The sequence below is a fragment of the Megalops cyprinoides genome, chromosome 19, assembly GCF_013368585.1.
Source record: "Megalops cyprinoides isolate fMegCyp1 chromosome 19, fMegCyp1.pri, whole genome shotgun sequence".
Classification (NCBI taxonomy): Eukaryota; Metazoa; Chordata; class Actinopteri; order Elopiformes; family Megalopidae; genus Megalops; species Megalops cyprinoides.
Genome location: NC_050601.1, coordinates 5,645,597 through 5,661,972, shown reverse-complemented (window position 1 = coordinate 5,661,972; position 16,376 = coordinate 5,645,597). Strand labels below are relative to the sequence as shown.

At 45.0% G+C, this 16,376-nt stretch overlaps 2 protein-coding genes across 3 annotated transcripts; one reads left to right on the top strand and one right to left on the bottom strand.

Annotated features, from left to right (window-relative positions):
- Window positions 1-696: 696 nt before the first annotated feature.
- On the bottom strand, window positions 697-3,468 carry LOC118794536 (adhesion G protein-coupled receptor E3-like). Its single transcript, XM_036552796.1, has 8 exons — window positions 3,445-3,468; window positions 3,260-3,340; window positions 2,606-2,786; window positions 1,975-2,150; window positions 1,676-1,840; window positions 1,388-1,594; window positions 903-1,082; window positions 697-702 (listed from the first exon to the last, which is right to left on the bottom strand). Exons 1-8 carry the CDS (start codon window positions 3,466-3,468, stop codon window positions 697-699), a joined length of 1,020 nt encoding a protein of 339 aa, XP_036408689.1.
- Window positions 3,469-9,263: 5,795 nt separating this feature from the next.
- On the top strand, window positions 9,264-15,643 carry gtf2f1 (general transcription factor IIF, polypeptide 1). Of its 2 annotated transcripts, none has more exons than XM_036552722.1 (14): window positions 9,264-9,333; window positions 9,816-9,937; window positions 10,194-10,243; window positions 10,487-10,559; window positions 10,741-10,934; window positions 11,258-11,428; window positions 12,073-12,281; window positions 12,386-12,548; window positions 13,519-13,577; window positions 13,727-13,855; window positions 13,947-14,020; window positions 14,311-14,449; window positions 14,593-14,725; window positions 15,049-15,643. In XM_036552722.1, exons 2-14 carry the CDS (start codon window positions 9,926-9,928, stop codon window positions 15,251-15,253), a joined length of 1,611 nt encoding a protein of 536 aa, XP_036408615.1. In that variant the 5' UTR covers window positions 9,264-9,333; window positions 9,816-9,925; the 3' UTR covers window positions 15,254-15,643. The 2 variants fall into 2 exon arrangements, with proteins under 2 accessions (XP_036408615.1, XP_036408614.1); XM_036552721.1 differs by having other exon boundaries at window positions 14,308-14,449.
- The last annotated feature ends 733 nt before the right edge of the window (window positions 15,644-16,376 follow it).

The window sequence follows — 16,376 nt, the reverse complement described above, 5'->3', positions numbered from 1 at the left end:
ACAAAAATGTTTTTTGGGAGGCCAGTAAAAAGTGCATTACAGTAATCGAGTTGGCTTGAAATAAAAGCATGAATCAGTTTTTCAGCATCTTTTTGATTTATAAATGGTCATACTTTAGCTATGTTTCTAAAATGGAAAAATGATGTTTTCATCACCTTGTTAATTTCGGATTTGAAATTTAGATCTGAATCTAAGATAACACCAAGATTTATAACCTCAGATTTAATCCAGGGAGTTAATTTCCCCAGATTATTAAACAGCATTTCTCTTTTTGTTTTAGGGCCGACTAGTGGGATTTCAGTTTTGTCCTTGTTTAACTGTAAGAAATTATTGCTCATCCATTTATTTATTGCCAAAAGACAGGTAGTAATGGAGGTATAGCTGCAGCATCATTTGGTTCAGCAGAAATGTACAGTTGCGTGTCATCTGCATAACCATGGAAACATACACTGTGCTCTCTAATGATGTTGCCAAGTGGCAGCAGTTATAGTGAGAATAATAATGGACCAAGGCAGCTCCCTTTTGCAACCCCAAAACAGATGTCATGTTCCTCAAACACATAATCTCCAAGACTGACGTAAAACTTTCTCTCTTTGATGTATGTTTTGATTCAGTTTAACACATAGTCAGAAAGACCAACCAACTTTTCAAGACGATTGATTAGGATATCATGATCAATCATATCAAACGCTGTGCTTAGGTCTAAGAGGACAAGAATTGAGCCCTTATTTTCATCAGAGTTTAGTCTGAGGTCACTGATTATTTTGTTAAGACTTAAGGCCTTTAGACTCAAGTTCAGAAATGTTAAGAAGACGAGTATTGGGAACATATTTGAAATAAACGTACTCTTTTTTGCTACCATAGGCATCTGGGACCACTCCGACAGACACTCCTACTACTACCAGAGGAACTCCATAGCCAATCAGCAGCAGGTAACGCCTTCTCAGCCCCTCCCTCTGGATGACCTGCACCTTGGTCAGGCCCCTGACCAGCAGGTAGAGCTGCACTGTCTCCAGCAGCATCCACACAAAGCCGGACAGGAAGAAGAAGTGCAGAATGCCGGCAATGGCTGAGCACACCAGCTGGGGAAGCCAGCAGAAAACAGTCAGAACCATATAACACATCATCAGGTCAGGATTCATACACAACATTACAAGTGTATACACATGTCAGGTTCATATACACATTCATATCATCAAATCCATAGCCACATTTTCAGAATACAACATGCAGTATAAGTGACATATTGACTCAGCGGTAAAAACATAACATACATATAATTTAAGTCACTGTTTCACCACTATCATACCAATCACAAGAATGTAAAATGCATTTATTGCAGTCTAAATGTACCCATCCAATATTTATGGGTTAGGGAGACCCTTACCGCATTCTTAGTCTGAGACATGCCCACCAGGAAGAGCAGCTGAGCCAGGAAGAGGCAGATACAGAGGTGGAGGCGGGCGGTGTTGTTGATCTTTGGGTTCCAGCTGCAGAGCAGGAAGGAGAGGATGGCGAGGCCGAGGAAGGCCAGGCCCACACACACACAGACCAGGTTGACCAACTCCAGCAGCTGGCTGTCCTTTTCACCACCCTGTGGAGACACATATGGTTTGTCTATGTCCATATACACCTGTCCTTCTCTGTGGTACAATGAGGGACTTCCTACCTGTACCTCTGCCGTCTGCAGGATCAGGGCGAAGGTGGAGAGGTGGGAGCAGCTGCATACTGTGTAGTTCTCATTGGAGAAGGAGGCTGTGCACCCCTCCACTGACCACTGCTTCTCCACCCCCCTGTCCTCCCAGTACACACAGGTCAGCAGCCCAGGCTGGGGGTTTCCCTGAGCAGCACAAGGAATGGGCAGAGATGAGCAGTATACCAAAGCACAGTGTGTGGGAGAAACAGCGAGAGAGTGCACATGTGTACTGGTTGGAGTAGAAAGAGCACATTTGGATGAAAATCCAGGTGTTGCACCTTTTTGTGGAGGAGTGTGAAGTTAACAGGCTCAGGGAGCTTTGTGTCATTGGTTTTGGGCAATGTGGCAGAGATGATGTCAGAGTACATTTCTGTGACGTTTTCAGTCTTGAAGAAACTGGAGCTCATAAGCTTCTCCATCCCATTAACAGACATGAACACAGCAGCAGCAGATCCTGAGTGAAGAGAGACACTGATGATCACACGTTAACCATCTTCATCAACATCATCCTCATCCTCATCACCATTGTCATCTTCAGTCATTTACATCATCATCATCATCACCATCATCATCATCATCACTATCTTCATAATTGTCATTATCATCATCATCATCATCACCTTTGCTGCCCATCATTTCTCAGTGGTGATCACATGTTAATGGACATCATCAATATGGTCATCATTAGCATCATCATTTTTGCCAGACATCTCTTACCATTGTTGTTTTTGGCAATAGCTTGAAGATTGACTGCCATCGCATTTCCCTTGGCATTTAGAGTAGGGATCTCAGTCATATTTGTTTGTGGTCCAATGGCACATAAACTGATTTCTGAAAGAGAGTCAGACACATACCTTTTGTGCTCATGCAGAAAATCTTTTCTCTGTCGACTCTTGTTCGGTGTCTTACCCATGGCAGGCGTCTTCACAGTTTTTGTGGACTGTGTCTGCGTGGGCTCGACCAGGGCCGACACCAGCCTTTCAGAGACTTTCAGGAGGACACTGGCCGCCTCTGAGCTGCTGCCCCCACCCTTCGCAGGGGACATGCTGTGTGCGACAGACAGGGCCGTGGAAAGGACACTCGTCACTGTCTGAGGGAGCATTGAAAACAACAGAAATCATACCGTGAACACCTTCATATGCAATAGCATGATGTAAATAAAACAATAAGGCAAAAACAAGGTAAAGAAAATTTCTTGCTAGAAACTGTAAAACCGATGACTGAAAATGTCCATCTGTATCATAAATATATGCTTATTATTTTATGTTATGGGATCGTATACAAATATACCAAAAATAGGTGTTCCGTGTGCAGAGTAAGCATAGCAAGAGGCTAAATGCTGTGTACACAGCAAATATTTTATAAAGTGGGAGGGTTATAACAGAAAATGCATTCTTTTTCAGATGTAACATAAACCAGAGAGCTTTCTACTCATGAGGCCATTAAATACAAACAGTGATATGACAAAAACACAGTCCCTCTGGGCTTGTTGGTGGACTTTCTAACGCACGGCTGCATCTCTAGTAAGTCCATTTAGTCAAGATCGCTGCTCCTTGTGCTGACCCCCTCAGGCAGAATGATGTCAGGCTGATTTTCTAACTCCTCCCTCATTCTGCTGAGGAAGAACATCTCCTGTGACTGACCCTGCAGAGGAGAGAGGTAGCAATGGCAAAACAGGGACCTCATGAGTTTAGCATTATCCTGCAGAATCCCCTCCATGGGCAGGTCTTCTCCAATTACCAACTCACCTCTGGAGGGTTTAGTGCAGCCATTTCTTCCAGAACACCTGAAAACAAACAGATAATTGATGGAGGAGAGACATTAGCTAAACAATGGTTTTAAAGGAGGTGGGAATGTCATTCAACTCAAAGCATTCCATGCATCACTTACTCTTACACAGGGTCACCCCAAACTCCCAGTTTATTCCAGTAGAGGAGATGTACCCATCCTGACAGGAGCAGTAGTAGCTTCCCGCAGTGTTGTAGCACTCAGCATTGGAGCCACACTGATTGCCCTCTGAGCACTCGTCCACATCTGTGAGGTAAACTACATTCATTTAATATCACACTCAATCAGCTAACTCATGTTTATTATGAATCTTCTAAGTATCTGAGACCACCTGACCTTGACAGGGATCTGAGTCGCTGACCACGGAGTCTAAGGAGATGATTTGGTAACCTTGCTGACAGGTGCAGTTGTAAGCCCCAACTGTGTTGGTGCAGTTGCCGTTTGGACCACAAATGTTGAAGTCCTCCACACACTCATCAATATCTGTGGGTGATTGATTTATACACGGTTCAGAAATCTGAGAAGCAAGAATTAAGAAATATGCTGCCTTTCTGATCAGGTTCTCTTTTTAAGCAGGATGTTGAGTGTGGCTGTAGCCTGTTTTACTTCAGAATTTCCCATGAATCAGAAGTGCTGCACTACAAAAATTTTACCAAGATCTTTGTGTTTTTCGCTACCTCTGGATTTTTGACCAAGCGCCCTGACTTTGAATACATCCTTTCTCAGTGCTTGAGACATCCTGACCTCGGCAGGGGTTCGATGCACTGGCCATGGAACCCAAATTGGTAACCTGGTACCCCTGCTGACAAGTGCATGAAACTTTGATAAACGTGAACAATATATCAAATTAGGCAAATCTAATCGTTAGCGAAGATTTTGAGGCATCATTGTACTTATAGCAACATATCTTCTCTCAGCATCTGAGGGATCCTGACCTTCACAGTAGCTGGTGTTGCCCCAGTCATACCCCTCTTGGCAAGTGCAGGAGTACGAATCTCTGGAATCAGTGCTGCATTCAGCATTGGGACCACAGAGGGTGGGATCCGTACAATTTTCTCCTGTGGATGATTAAAGGTAGGATCATTGCATGGTTTAAAGTATTCATGGTGTAAAATATGTTTCTACAAAGTCATATGCTGTATATAGTGCACGCTGTTTATAAAAAACACTGATATAAAAATTGATGCAGATGTTACTAAAATCACTGGAACAGAATCATGCCTGTATTGGCATTGTATAAATACTCCAGTTGTGAGAATCAGGAAATCCACTTAGAAGAATCAGTTATGATATGTAATAAAATTCTTAATGGAGTGTATGTGCATAACAGTCAAAAACATGTTTTTAGAAACCTGAATTTAAATGTGATTGTTGTATGCTCTTTTAATCACCGTAAAACTTAACACACACAGTACTTTGTGAAAAAAATGTCATGTGTAGTTCAGCCAAGCTCTTGGATGTCAGTGGCAGGAAAAAACGCAAAATAAGTCACTTTCTTATGCTTTTTGAGATTTAAAACAGGGAGAACATTATGAAGGGCAAAGGGGACAGAACACAAATCCAAACTGATGCTTGACCCGCTAGACACGTCTGTGATCAAGCAGTATCTTCTCTCCGTGTTGTTGTCCAAACTGCACTAAATATCCAGGATCATTTTTAAAAAATCAAATTATTATTTTATCTTTGAAAGTACTGATTTGTGAATATCAGCTGTGCTGAGGCATCTTCGTCCTTACAGAGAAACACTCCAAAACACTTACACTGACTCATATTTTGATAAGGACTATGAAAAGATATACGTTCAAATATGCTATGTATAACATAGTCGTCCATTTTATCACTGAATTTGTATGGCCACTTCCAAGAACCAGCCACTTATTCTAATCAAACCTCCTGTAAGGATGTAATTTTTCACTGACTGCACGGTAAAATGCCTGATAGATGTATTGATTCATGGTTTGTGATATCATACCATGTTAAATACAATATGGGTTATTTTTGCAGTGGACTGGCAATACTATACGGACTGAACCTGACTTATTTGACTTGACGTTCTCAAATAATTATTCTTACAAAATTTGGCCTATACTGATAACGAAACATCTGCATCTAAATACGGTGAGTGTTTTTTGTTTGAAAGAATGGGTGATTGGTCCCTGCATATTCTATCCATCAGAAATATACAATCTAAATGCGTCTGGTGTGAGCGAACATGCAGTATGTACCAACAGGGGACAATGGACAGCTCCATTTACTCTCTGCCTTTGACTTAATATCAGATTCCCCGCTCCCCAATCTTAACCACAAGCATTTAGTGTCAAATTTCTATTCTGATCCAGGATTATTTGCTCCTGGGAGAGAGTACCTCCGTTGGACAGGCACAAGATTGACCAAGGTGGCCTTAGGTATGTAAGGCATGCATGTGCACAGCATGTGAACACGTCTAATTTGCTTAATAAACTCGATCTGTTTTGATCACATAGCTGTCAAATTCAGCTTTAGGCACACATGTCTTTATCACGGTGATACTTAAAATTGCTTTTGGTCAACAAAAAGTTGTATTAATTGTGTTGTTGAAGGTAAAGCATCACTAATGCCTCTTGAGAAACTACTGAAGTCCATTACACTGCATTGAGTGATTTAGGAACTTCATCCTTACTTACCACAACAACAATTACGAATCAGCAAGGTGAGAAGAGGGCCTGAGCACAGAGAGATAACACCAGGAGATGAGAATATATCAGCAGCAATGGGAAGGAAACACAGTGCTTGCACTTTTTGTACATGTTGTAACAACTACTGTTGATCAATTGCATTACCCTCAATTGCAGGGACACACTACAGTATTACATTGCATTACATTTGTGTCATTTTACAGACACTCTTTTCCAGAGCGACTGCGCATTACCTATGTATATAGCTGGTTGTTTACTGAGGCAATTCTGGGTTAGGTACCTTGCCCAAGGGTACAGCAGCAGTGACCGAGTGGAGAATTGAACCAGCAACCTTTCAGTCTCGAGCCCTACTCATTACCACTACACCACATTGCAGCCTTGAGGAATGCTACTAAAATCTTGAACATTGAGAAATATCCCATACTGAGATCTACAAGAAAGATAATTAGCATTGCAGTACTCACCCAACAGCAGTGAGAAATTCATATGATTCATGTCTGGTGGTTGTTCCTCTGGCAGCAAGAACTAAGCACTCGCTTTGGCTGCAGCTCAGCCCACGTTATAAAGGAGTGTGTGGAGGAGCTTGTTTTTGAAAACAAACATCTTAATGCAAATACACCAAAATCACTCCCCAGGGAAAGGAGCTCAGGCAGCTATGGCTCATTTCAGTTGTTTGAGTAAGAATGAGCTTGTTTAATGTGCACCTGCCGGCAAGACCTGATCTGATAGCTTTCTGGAAACACCTCACAAAACAAGCTTCTTGTCAAAGGAATCCATCATAAAGCTTCAATGACAGTACAGCTTCAACCATCCGTGCAGTTTCATACTGTGGAAGGTGCTGAGGGCCTGCAGGACCTATAGATTCAAAACAACTCCAAAACAGAATAAACCACCATCGTATGTCAGTCGGTATGGGTTCTTTGTCAGCATAAGTTTGACCAATTAAGATTCAGATGTATTTTGGCAAATTTAAGTGCAGCTTTTTGAGGCTTTCCTTCAAAAGAGGCCTCTCACTGGCTTCCCAGTTGTGATTCCAGACACGATGAGAAAAAAATCTGTGCCCACTGCAAAACAGGGTAGAGAGTTCATTATGCTATACATTCATTGTCATTTTTTAGCACATGCTCTTATCCAGAGCAACTTGCACGTGTTTATAATTTTACACATAATCCATTTACACAGCTGGATATTTACTGAGGCAATATTGAGTTAAGTACCTTGCCCAAGGGTTGTACCCAGGGCAGTGGCCCAGCAGGGAATCAAACTGGCAACCTCCTCGTTATGACCCCTGCTCATTACCACTACACCATACTGCCGCTTAGTATTTCAAAAAAGAGACAGCAATAATGGTTATGGTTCCTGGGGTCCTGGATAAGACAGAGGGAGTTATGAACTCCAGTATTTACTAGGATATATTTACCAAAAACCTGGTTACTGCTGGCAAGAAGCTCAAACTTGTCTGAAGATGGAGATTCCAGCATGACAGTGTTACAGTGATACAGAAGTGTTCATCCACACCTGCATAACTAGGCATAAAATAATTGTTCTTAACTGTTTCAATCACCAGACCTCAATTTAAATTTCAATCACCAGACCTCAATTGATTAAATTGATTTACATTGATTTATCACTCAAGGCACTTAAAGTAGACCATCATAAGTTCCATGTGAAGAGCAATTCAGTACCTATACATGCCTAGCTGTATTAATTGAATTCATTTTTTTTTTTTTGTGTGTGTGCAATCTGCCCTGGATAAGAGTATCTTGCAATGAGTAAATGTAAATGCAAGCAAAACATGAGTGTTTCACATGATCACATGATCAGTGACACCTAAACTTAGAAGACACCTTGTGGTGGGGATGAAACAAGTTCTACAGGCACTGGTGGAATATGTAAGGAGGAATCTCTCTGGAGGATTTATGAAATGATTGTGAGAGAGTTGCAGAAAAGTACAGTGCTACATTTAATAGTGATATGTATCAAGAATTTTGAGATGCAAGAAGAGGAGGGAATCCATTATTTCACAGATACCTCAGTGGTACAGAGGGGAAGGAAAATTTACCCATCATTAGCATTGTTTTGGTTGTCTTATCTTTTGTTTTGTAAATGTGGACAAGCACCGCTGCCTTTGGGATCAATGCAAATGCTATGCTAGAAGTAAGAGCTCTCAGAAAAAAAATCAAAGCCAAGAAACAGGAGGAATGATTGAAAGTTTTTTAATTAAAATATGACATGTATTTTTGACACTGAGGCACCACAATACACTTTGTAGGACTTCACCTCCAACTTCTCTCTTCCAACTTGTTCACATCTGCCTCAAAACGAATGATAAACCGAAATTGCTCTTTGGTTTTTTAAGGCTTAGTTGAGCAATATTTCAACTGTGAACAAACTCAGTACATGTCATGCAACAATGTGCCACAATCATTATAATTTCTTGTGAGTATAATAGTTTGAATGTTCTTGGTTATATTTTCCCCCAGTAAAAGCCTCAGAATATTTATTGTCATCCCATGGCTTTTTCCAGGATTTTAGAATGTGTTGTATACACAGATATTACAGTTCATGTCTGGGGATATGTGCTGTCACCTGCCACTATATATAGTATACTTCATTAAAATTGGTGAGGAAAGATACGGAAATGAATGGTTAAATTTGAAACTGATGAGTCTAATTCCAGTATGAGGGCACCTGATATTTTTCAGTAAATGTTAACATCTCGCATTCTCCTTTGTGCTTTCATTTCGCAAGCAAGGCGTTTAAACCAACGACATCCACTTTTGCGTTCCGTGCATGGCGTGTTCCTTAATCACATAATTAACGTGAAGCTGGAGTGCGTACGATAAATGACTCAAGCTAATTTAGTTATATCCAGATAATAAAAGGCTACAGGAAATAAATAGTTCAAATATCATTTTGAAAATTCACAGAAATATTGTGCTTTTTTTCTCATTGTAGGAAATCTTGATTCTAATTTCTTTTCCCCCTCAGGTGTGCTACACTAGACTCGCTCCGACAGTGGCGGAACCAGTATATGCGTGTTTCCACAACTTAGTCGGATGTTGAACTGAGCGGAACAGTGTCAGTCGTAAATCGTTGTGATACGCCGCAAAACCATTATGTATTAATACACGGGCGGAATCGTTGCTGTTGCTGTATGCTTCATCAACAAAGGTTGGATTATTTTATTTAAGGCTGGACAGTTAGCCAGCTGACTCTCCTTTCCGTCTAAAATTTGATGCCCACAGACTCTAGCCAAATAGCAGCGGTCAGCAACTTTTAGTCTACATGTTATCATTGTCTTGCTAATAGCTAAAAAGCTAGTCTCGCCGTGTTACTATCCGTTTACTGTGACTGCGCTCCTACGTGAGTGGTTCGCAGTCTGACTAACATAGTGATAGTCTTGGTTTTCGTTCAAATTTGTCGCATCGAAGTGTTCAATAATAGCTGCTCTCGATGTGTATGCTCATTATTTCAGCCCTAGCTAGGGGTACTGGCCAGTCAGACATCAGGTGTAACCGATCGGAGGCTTGCCCTTTTTCAGTTGAGTTGAGAGCAAAGTGCTAGTTTGTATGCTAGTTTGTATGTACTTTTTTGTGTGCGGGTGCTCAAATGAAACTGGACATATCAGTTTTTGCTCTCTTTTTTTTTTTTAGACAGAGGAGACATTTAGCTACCTAGCTAAGTGTCCGATCTTCTGCTGTGGGGTTATTGGCGGATTTCAAACCGCGTTTTCTTCTGTGTCCCGTCGAGAACCTCATTCACCATGACCTCACTGGTAAGGTGTGAATGTATGAGTGACCGTAGGGATCAGTGTATTGTTGTGTGTTGGCGCAGCAATGTCAGACTACAAAATAACGGTTGCGGGAGAAACTTACACGGGAAAAGGACGCTTTCGTGAGGGCTGAAAAAGTGATGGTGTGTGTGAGTGTGTGTAAAAACATATGTGTGGCCCAGTCAGGAATGGCTTACAGAAATGGAGTCGGAGTTGGGTCTGAATGTGACAGGACTTTTCCCCGTCCGTCTTTTTCCAGGGGAGCAGCACTTCCTCCTCTGCAACAGAGTACATCGTCCGAGTGCCCAAGTGAGTGTGTAATTCCCTGCCCCAGCAAGTTTCCTTTTTCACTCCTTACTCCTCACAGTTCCGTTATGTCTGACACTGATCTCGTTGAAGGGTGAATGCGACCCAAACAGTTATGCCTGCTCTAACAGTCAGGATACTGATAATCATGCTGGTGTAGTTATGTCTGACAACAGAAAAGCTACACACCGTGCCCAACTCTGTCATCCATGGCCATCCAACCTTGGCTTTGTGTCTCTCTACCAGAAACACCACCAAGAAGTACAGTATCATGGCTTTCAACGCTGGGGACAAGGTCAACTGCTCCACTTGGACGCAGGTACAGTAGTTGTGGGTTGGTCCTAAAATGCAGGTATTTTATTTGGGCTATTTTGGGCTGCATGAGAAACGCCAGTGTTTCTCATGCGGCCTCTTTTTCAATCCCACTCTCTGGGTGCCTCACCCACCTCCCATCCCCCCCCCCCCGTCCCTGCCCCCCCCCCCCCCCCATTTTCCTGCAGGCGCGGATGGAGCGAGACATGAGCAACAGGCGCATGTATGCAGAGGAGGAGACGTCAGAGGGAGCTGCCGGCAGCGAGTTTGGGAAGAAGCAGAGGGAGGAGGCCCGTCGAAAGAAGTTCGGCATTGTCACGCGGGAGTTCAGAGTGGAGGACCAGCCTTGGATTCTCAAGGTCAACGGCAAATCGGGGAGAAGGTACAGCTCAGGATATGTTTTGCGTCTGTCTCATTTCCCCTTGCTGGAATTCTCTTGTCGGTCTCTAATGGACTGTAAAAAATATGCTTGGAGAGGTATATGAATTGAGTGCTGGTGGGGTTATTATCTGTCCATAGATAATTTTAGTAGCATGAAGTCTGATGTCCCACGTGGCTGTAATGCATTCTCTAATTCACAAACAGTGACACGTGCCTCACACCTGTGCACCCCGCTCCATGACGGTGTTTCCCCCCCATGTGTGCATGACTGCCTGTCCTGTCTGTCCGGCAGTGGTCAGGGTGAACCTCCTTGCTGTGTTTCAGGTTCAAGGGACAGAAAAAGGGAGGGGTGACGGAGAACGCCTCCTACTACATTTTCACGCAGTGCCCCGACGGGGCGTTCGAGGCCTTCCCGGTCCACGGCTGGTACAACTTCACCCCGCAGGCGAAACACCGGACGCTCACGGCAGAGGAGGCGGAGGAAGAGTGGGGGAGGTGAGGAGGAGGAGGAGGAGGAGGAGGTGGTGGTGTGGGGCCATGCAGGATGGGAAGGAGACAGGGGAGAGGTGCTGCCCAGATGAGACACAGAGGAGGTTAAGGGAATTGTCATAAATGTTGTGTGGGCAGCAGTGTGGCGTTGCTGTAAGGAGCAGAGCTCGTTAGCAAAAGGTTGCTGATTCAATTCCCCACTGGGGCGGTGCTACTTTATCCTTGTGCAAGGCACTTCACTCACAATTGCTTCAGTGAAATATCCAGCGGTATAAATGGACGAAATTGTAACCCATGTAAGTTGCTCTGTATAAGAGCATTTGCTATATGCTATATTAGTTTCACATATTATCCATTTATACAGCTGGGATGAGGCAGTTCTAAGTACCTTTTCATGAAGATGCAGCAGCAGTAACCCAGTATGGAATCGAACCGGCAACCTTTCGGTCAGAGGCCTAACCACTACGCTACACTGTCACCCCTTAGATTACATTACAGTTATGCAATGTAAATGTACCGAGCTGTGGAGGAAGAGGGGGAGGTGCCACAGGGGCAGAGAGGACCGTGAGAAGAGTGGTGTGTCTTGTAGGAGCCGTGGGTCTTGATCACTGCTGCGTTATTGAGCCCGCGTTTCCTCCTCTCTCTCTCAGGAGGAATAAGGTGGTGAATCACTTCAGCATCATGCTGCAGCGGCGGCTGAGGGAGCAGGAGCGAGGGGATGACGATGAGGAGGAGGGCGAGAAGGCGGGCAAGAAGAAGAAGAAGAAGAAGGGGGGCCGCGGGGGGGACCTGCGCATACACGACCTGGAGGACGACCTGGAGATGAGCAGCGACGAGAGCGACAGCAGCGAGGGAGAGGGTGAGGAGAGCGCCGTTCCCGCCCCCCGCTGCAATCGGTACGTGTCCCGCTGGCCTGTCGCCGGTCTCACGCCCTCCTGCCTTCCCCTGTGCCCCTTCACGCAGACGGGGAGAGCAAGACCAAGGCCAAGAAGGAGGACAATAAGAAGGGGAAGGGCAAGAAGAAGAAGAAGAAGAGGAAGGGGGGCAGCGACAGCGAGGCCCTGGAGGACAGCGATGACGGCGACTTCGAGGGGCTGGAGGTGGACTACATGTCAGACGAGAGCAGGTGATGCTGCGGGCCTCGTCTGGGTGGAGAGGGGCTGACAATTCTCAGGAAACACTTCAGGGGTTCAGGGGCTGTATGCATTAATGTTAAACATGGCTCTAAACCTCATGGAAGGGCAGGTGCCATTATTTAGCGACGCACAGAGGTGTTCAGAGTGAAGACTGCAACACAGACTAAAAGACCCCTACCCCTCATTCACATTTAATTTTGTGAGTCATTGAGGCCATTTATTGCCTGACTTTAACGACATCACCATGGCATAAAAGGTTAAAACTGAACACCCAGCCTATCTGGTCTTAAAGAGAGGGTAGATAAAATTTGATTAACTGGAACATATAAATATAACCTGTATCTTAGTGGGTGTAGATTTTCATGGCACTGCATGGCATTTGAAACAAGCGTACATGAAAACAGTTGTTAATCCAGTACACAGTCCTTGTTATTTTGCTCCGCAGTTGCAAGACAGCGTGTAGCCTTGCTGCTGTAGTTGGTTGTCACAGAACGTGGTGTCCTCTCCACTCGTTATTAGCAGGGTGTGCTGTTTATGACCAGATTGTTATGGTTTGAAGTGGACTGTCATGCACGTTCTCAGAATGATTGGATTTTAATGTGATGACGTTCTGTTTCGTCCCTTTCCGTTCTGTTTGTTCCACTGCAGCTCTGTTAAATTCACGCTTGTTCTCTGCAATACTGGAGACTGGATTACAAGAGAAACTAAAGGCAGGGGTAGACTTTTCAGTGTAAAAACTATAGGCTAGAGTTTGTCAGTGCCTTGTCTGACAACACATTGCATTGGGTTTTTTTTTATTCCATTTCCATTGATTCTTTTGTGCTTGCTTTAATTTCAACCAAATCCTGTCCATTCTGTCTTAGTTTTCCTATTTTTGCAAGGAATGTTCAACTATACGTACACTAAGTTCACACGTACTTCATCTCATTTTCATGTTTTTGGTGTTTCCCTGCTCTGCAGCTCCGAAGAGGAAGAGCAGGAGAAGGTCAAGCCCAATAAAGGAGAGGACGTTCCTAAAGGTGCGAGAGAGCAGGCGGGCGGGTCTGTCTCCTCGTGGCCCTCTTATCTCAACAGTGAGATATATGGTGCCACGTTATGTGTATGTTTCGTATTTAGGCTTTCTGTGCGACCGTGAAGCGCGTTCAAGTCGACCGCTTATTTCACTCAGGGATCGATGAGGCGTCGGAGAGCGAGGAAGAGAGTGAGGAAGAAAAGCAGAACGAGGAAGAGGGGAAAGAGGAAGAGGAAGAGGACGGGAAGAAGACTCCTGTACAGCAGGAGAAGAAAAAGAGGAGAGGTGTGTGTGCTAGCATGTGGTCAGTCCCTGGTGGTTTGCCTTGCTTTGAACGGGGTGTTTTTTTTACAGTAACCCGTGCTGTGTATTTCAGACAGCAGTGAGGAGTCTGATAGCTCAGAGGACAGTGACATTGAGAGGGAGGCTACCTCTGCACTCTTCATGGCGGTGAGTCAACCTTGTCCTGTGTGTGTGTGTGTGTGGGTGTGGGTGTGGGTGTGTGTGTGGGTGTGGGTGTGGGTGCGTGCGTACGTGAGTGTATGTGTACTCATCCATATGGAGAGATCTTTTGCTGCACATACACCTTGCTCAATGTGCTCTCACTTAAAGAAAGCTTTCCTGACAATCACCAGCTCTTAAAATAAATTGAAGTGGTCATCCATCCGGACACCTGAGTCTGCTTTGTTGTGCTGTGTCTGATCTGTTCTCTGTTTATAACCCTGTCCCCTGTCCAGAAGAAGCGTACCCCACCGAAACGGGGAGGGGGCAGGGGGTCGGGGGGCAGCTCCAGGACAGGCAGCCGACCTGGCACCCCTTCCATCGACAGCGCCACCACCTCCAACACGCTGCGAGCTGCAGCCACCAAACTGGAGCAAGGTACTTCCTCTGCAGTCCTGACCGTCCTCCCCTCGGCGCACCTCTGCCTCTCCTGTTCGCCAGCCAGCGTGTCCGTAACCTTGCTGTGACCTGGGTCTGTCCCACTCACCCTCTGCCCCACCCTCTGATTCTGTTTCCCTCAGGCAAGCGGCAGCCCGCGGCTTCCAGCACGGACACGCCCGCAGCCAAGAGGCTGAAGATGGAGCCCAGCCCCCAGAGCCCCTCGGGCAAGACCACCCCACAGCCCACCTCTGGGAAGTCCACGCCCAGCTCCAGGTACCCCTCTCTCCCCTCCCCACTCTCCTCACTGTTCTCCGTCTTGTACCCCCTCTCCCTCTCCGACTCCTTTTCTCCCTCTCCGTCTCCTTCATTTTCTGCGAAGTGGTAGCTCTCCTAATGTCAGGAGTGGTTTTGTCCTTCTGGAGGATTGGGAAGGTGCACCATTTGATGGCTATATGCATTTAAAGGTTATATGCAGCGTTCCCACTTCATCAGGCCTGTAATGAATGTGAAGAAGTGCATCTTTGACTGTGTTGTACATGAAATGATGGCACTGCACAGTACCGACAATGTCTGACCCCCCCAATGCACATACACAGTGACGTGCAGCTGACGGAGGAGGCGGTGCGCCGGTACCTGATCCGCAAGCCCATGACCACCAAGGACCTGCTGAAGAAGTTCCAGACCAAGCGTACGGGCCTGAGCAGCGAGCAGACGGTCAACGTGCTGGCCCAGATCCTCAAGAGGCTCAACCCCGAGAGGAAGAACATCAACGACAAGATGCACTTCTACCTCACCGAGTGAGGAGGGGGAGGCGAGAGGCAGACAGGGAGGAGGGGGAGGTCTGGCGAGGGAGAGAAGCAGAAGGGGGGTGGCGCTGGTATAAAACGAATAAACAAATAAAGAATTGAGATCATGAACTTTCATGAACTGCTAAAAAGAAGAGAGAGTTTACAACTGAGCAGCAGGGGATGGGGATGGAGGGCCACAATGGGACCGCTGGCAAAATACAGTGGTGCTTTGACCTGGAGGTTAAAGGTCAGCAGTATAGCTTGTTGAGACTTTACCTCTGCATAAAAGTGGGGGGTCTTACTTAGTGGAACAGGCCGCTTTTTTAGCTTAAGAGTTAAAGGAGTGGTGTTGTGGTGTTGTAGTGTTTTTTTTTTCCCTTTTGTTTGTTGGAGACCTGCTGCACCAGGGAGAATGTTTCTCTATCGTGTTTGCGCGTGATTTGTAATAAAACATTCCCTTGATATGCTTGTTTCGTTTGTTTGTGTAAATGACGGTGTCTCGACAGTAAATTTGCGTAAATGTAAAGGAGCCCCAGTCGGCAAATCGCAGACCGAGCTGCGCAGCCAGTATATAACACAGGAGCATGATGGGAAGGAGCTTCGAAACACTGGTGACTGTGTTTGATTGGTGGTCTGAGAGAAAGGAGACGTTGGCTTATAACGCTCCTCAGCTCAAAATGGATTTGATTGCAGAGAGAGCTGCAGTGTAGGGGGTGCACAGAAGAGGTGAAACCTGGCGTCTAAAAGGATGCTTACCTTGTCTTTAGTCTGAATGTGGTTTTACTTATTGTGATTACAGATGTGAAAGGCAGAGGAGTTAAACTCATGTGGATGGTACACTCTGGTATTGTTCAGTACATTCTGTTTAAACCTCCAAACTGAGACATGACGAATATCACCCTGGTGGTGCCCTGATCCTGATGAGATGATTATCTACACGGCAGACTGAAAACAGTTCCTACTCATGAATATTCAAAAAAAAACAATCCTGAATGGATATTTACAGAAATAGTCATCCAGACTGAACCAGACTAAAAATGAACATCTTTAAATCTGTGTTCTTTCCCCTCCGCTTCACCATCAGTGTGGTGCATACTGTAATTGTTTATATGTCCATATCTCCATCATCTGAGACA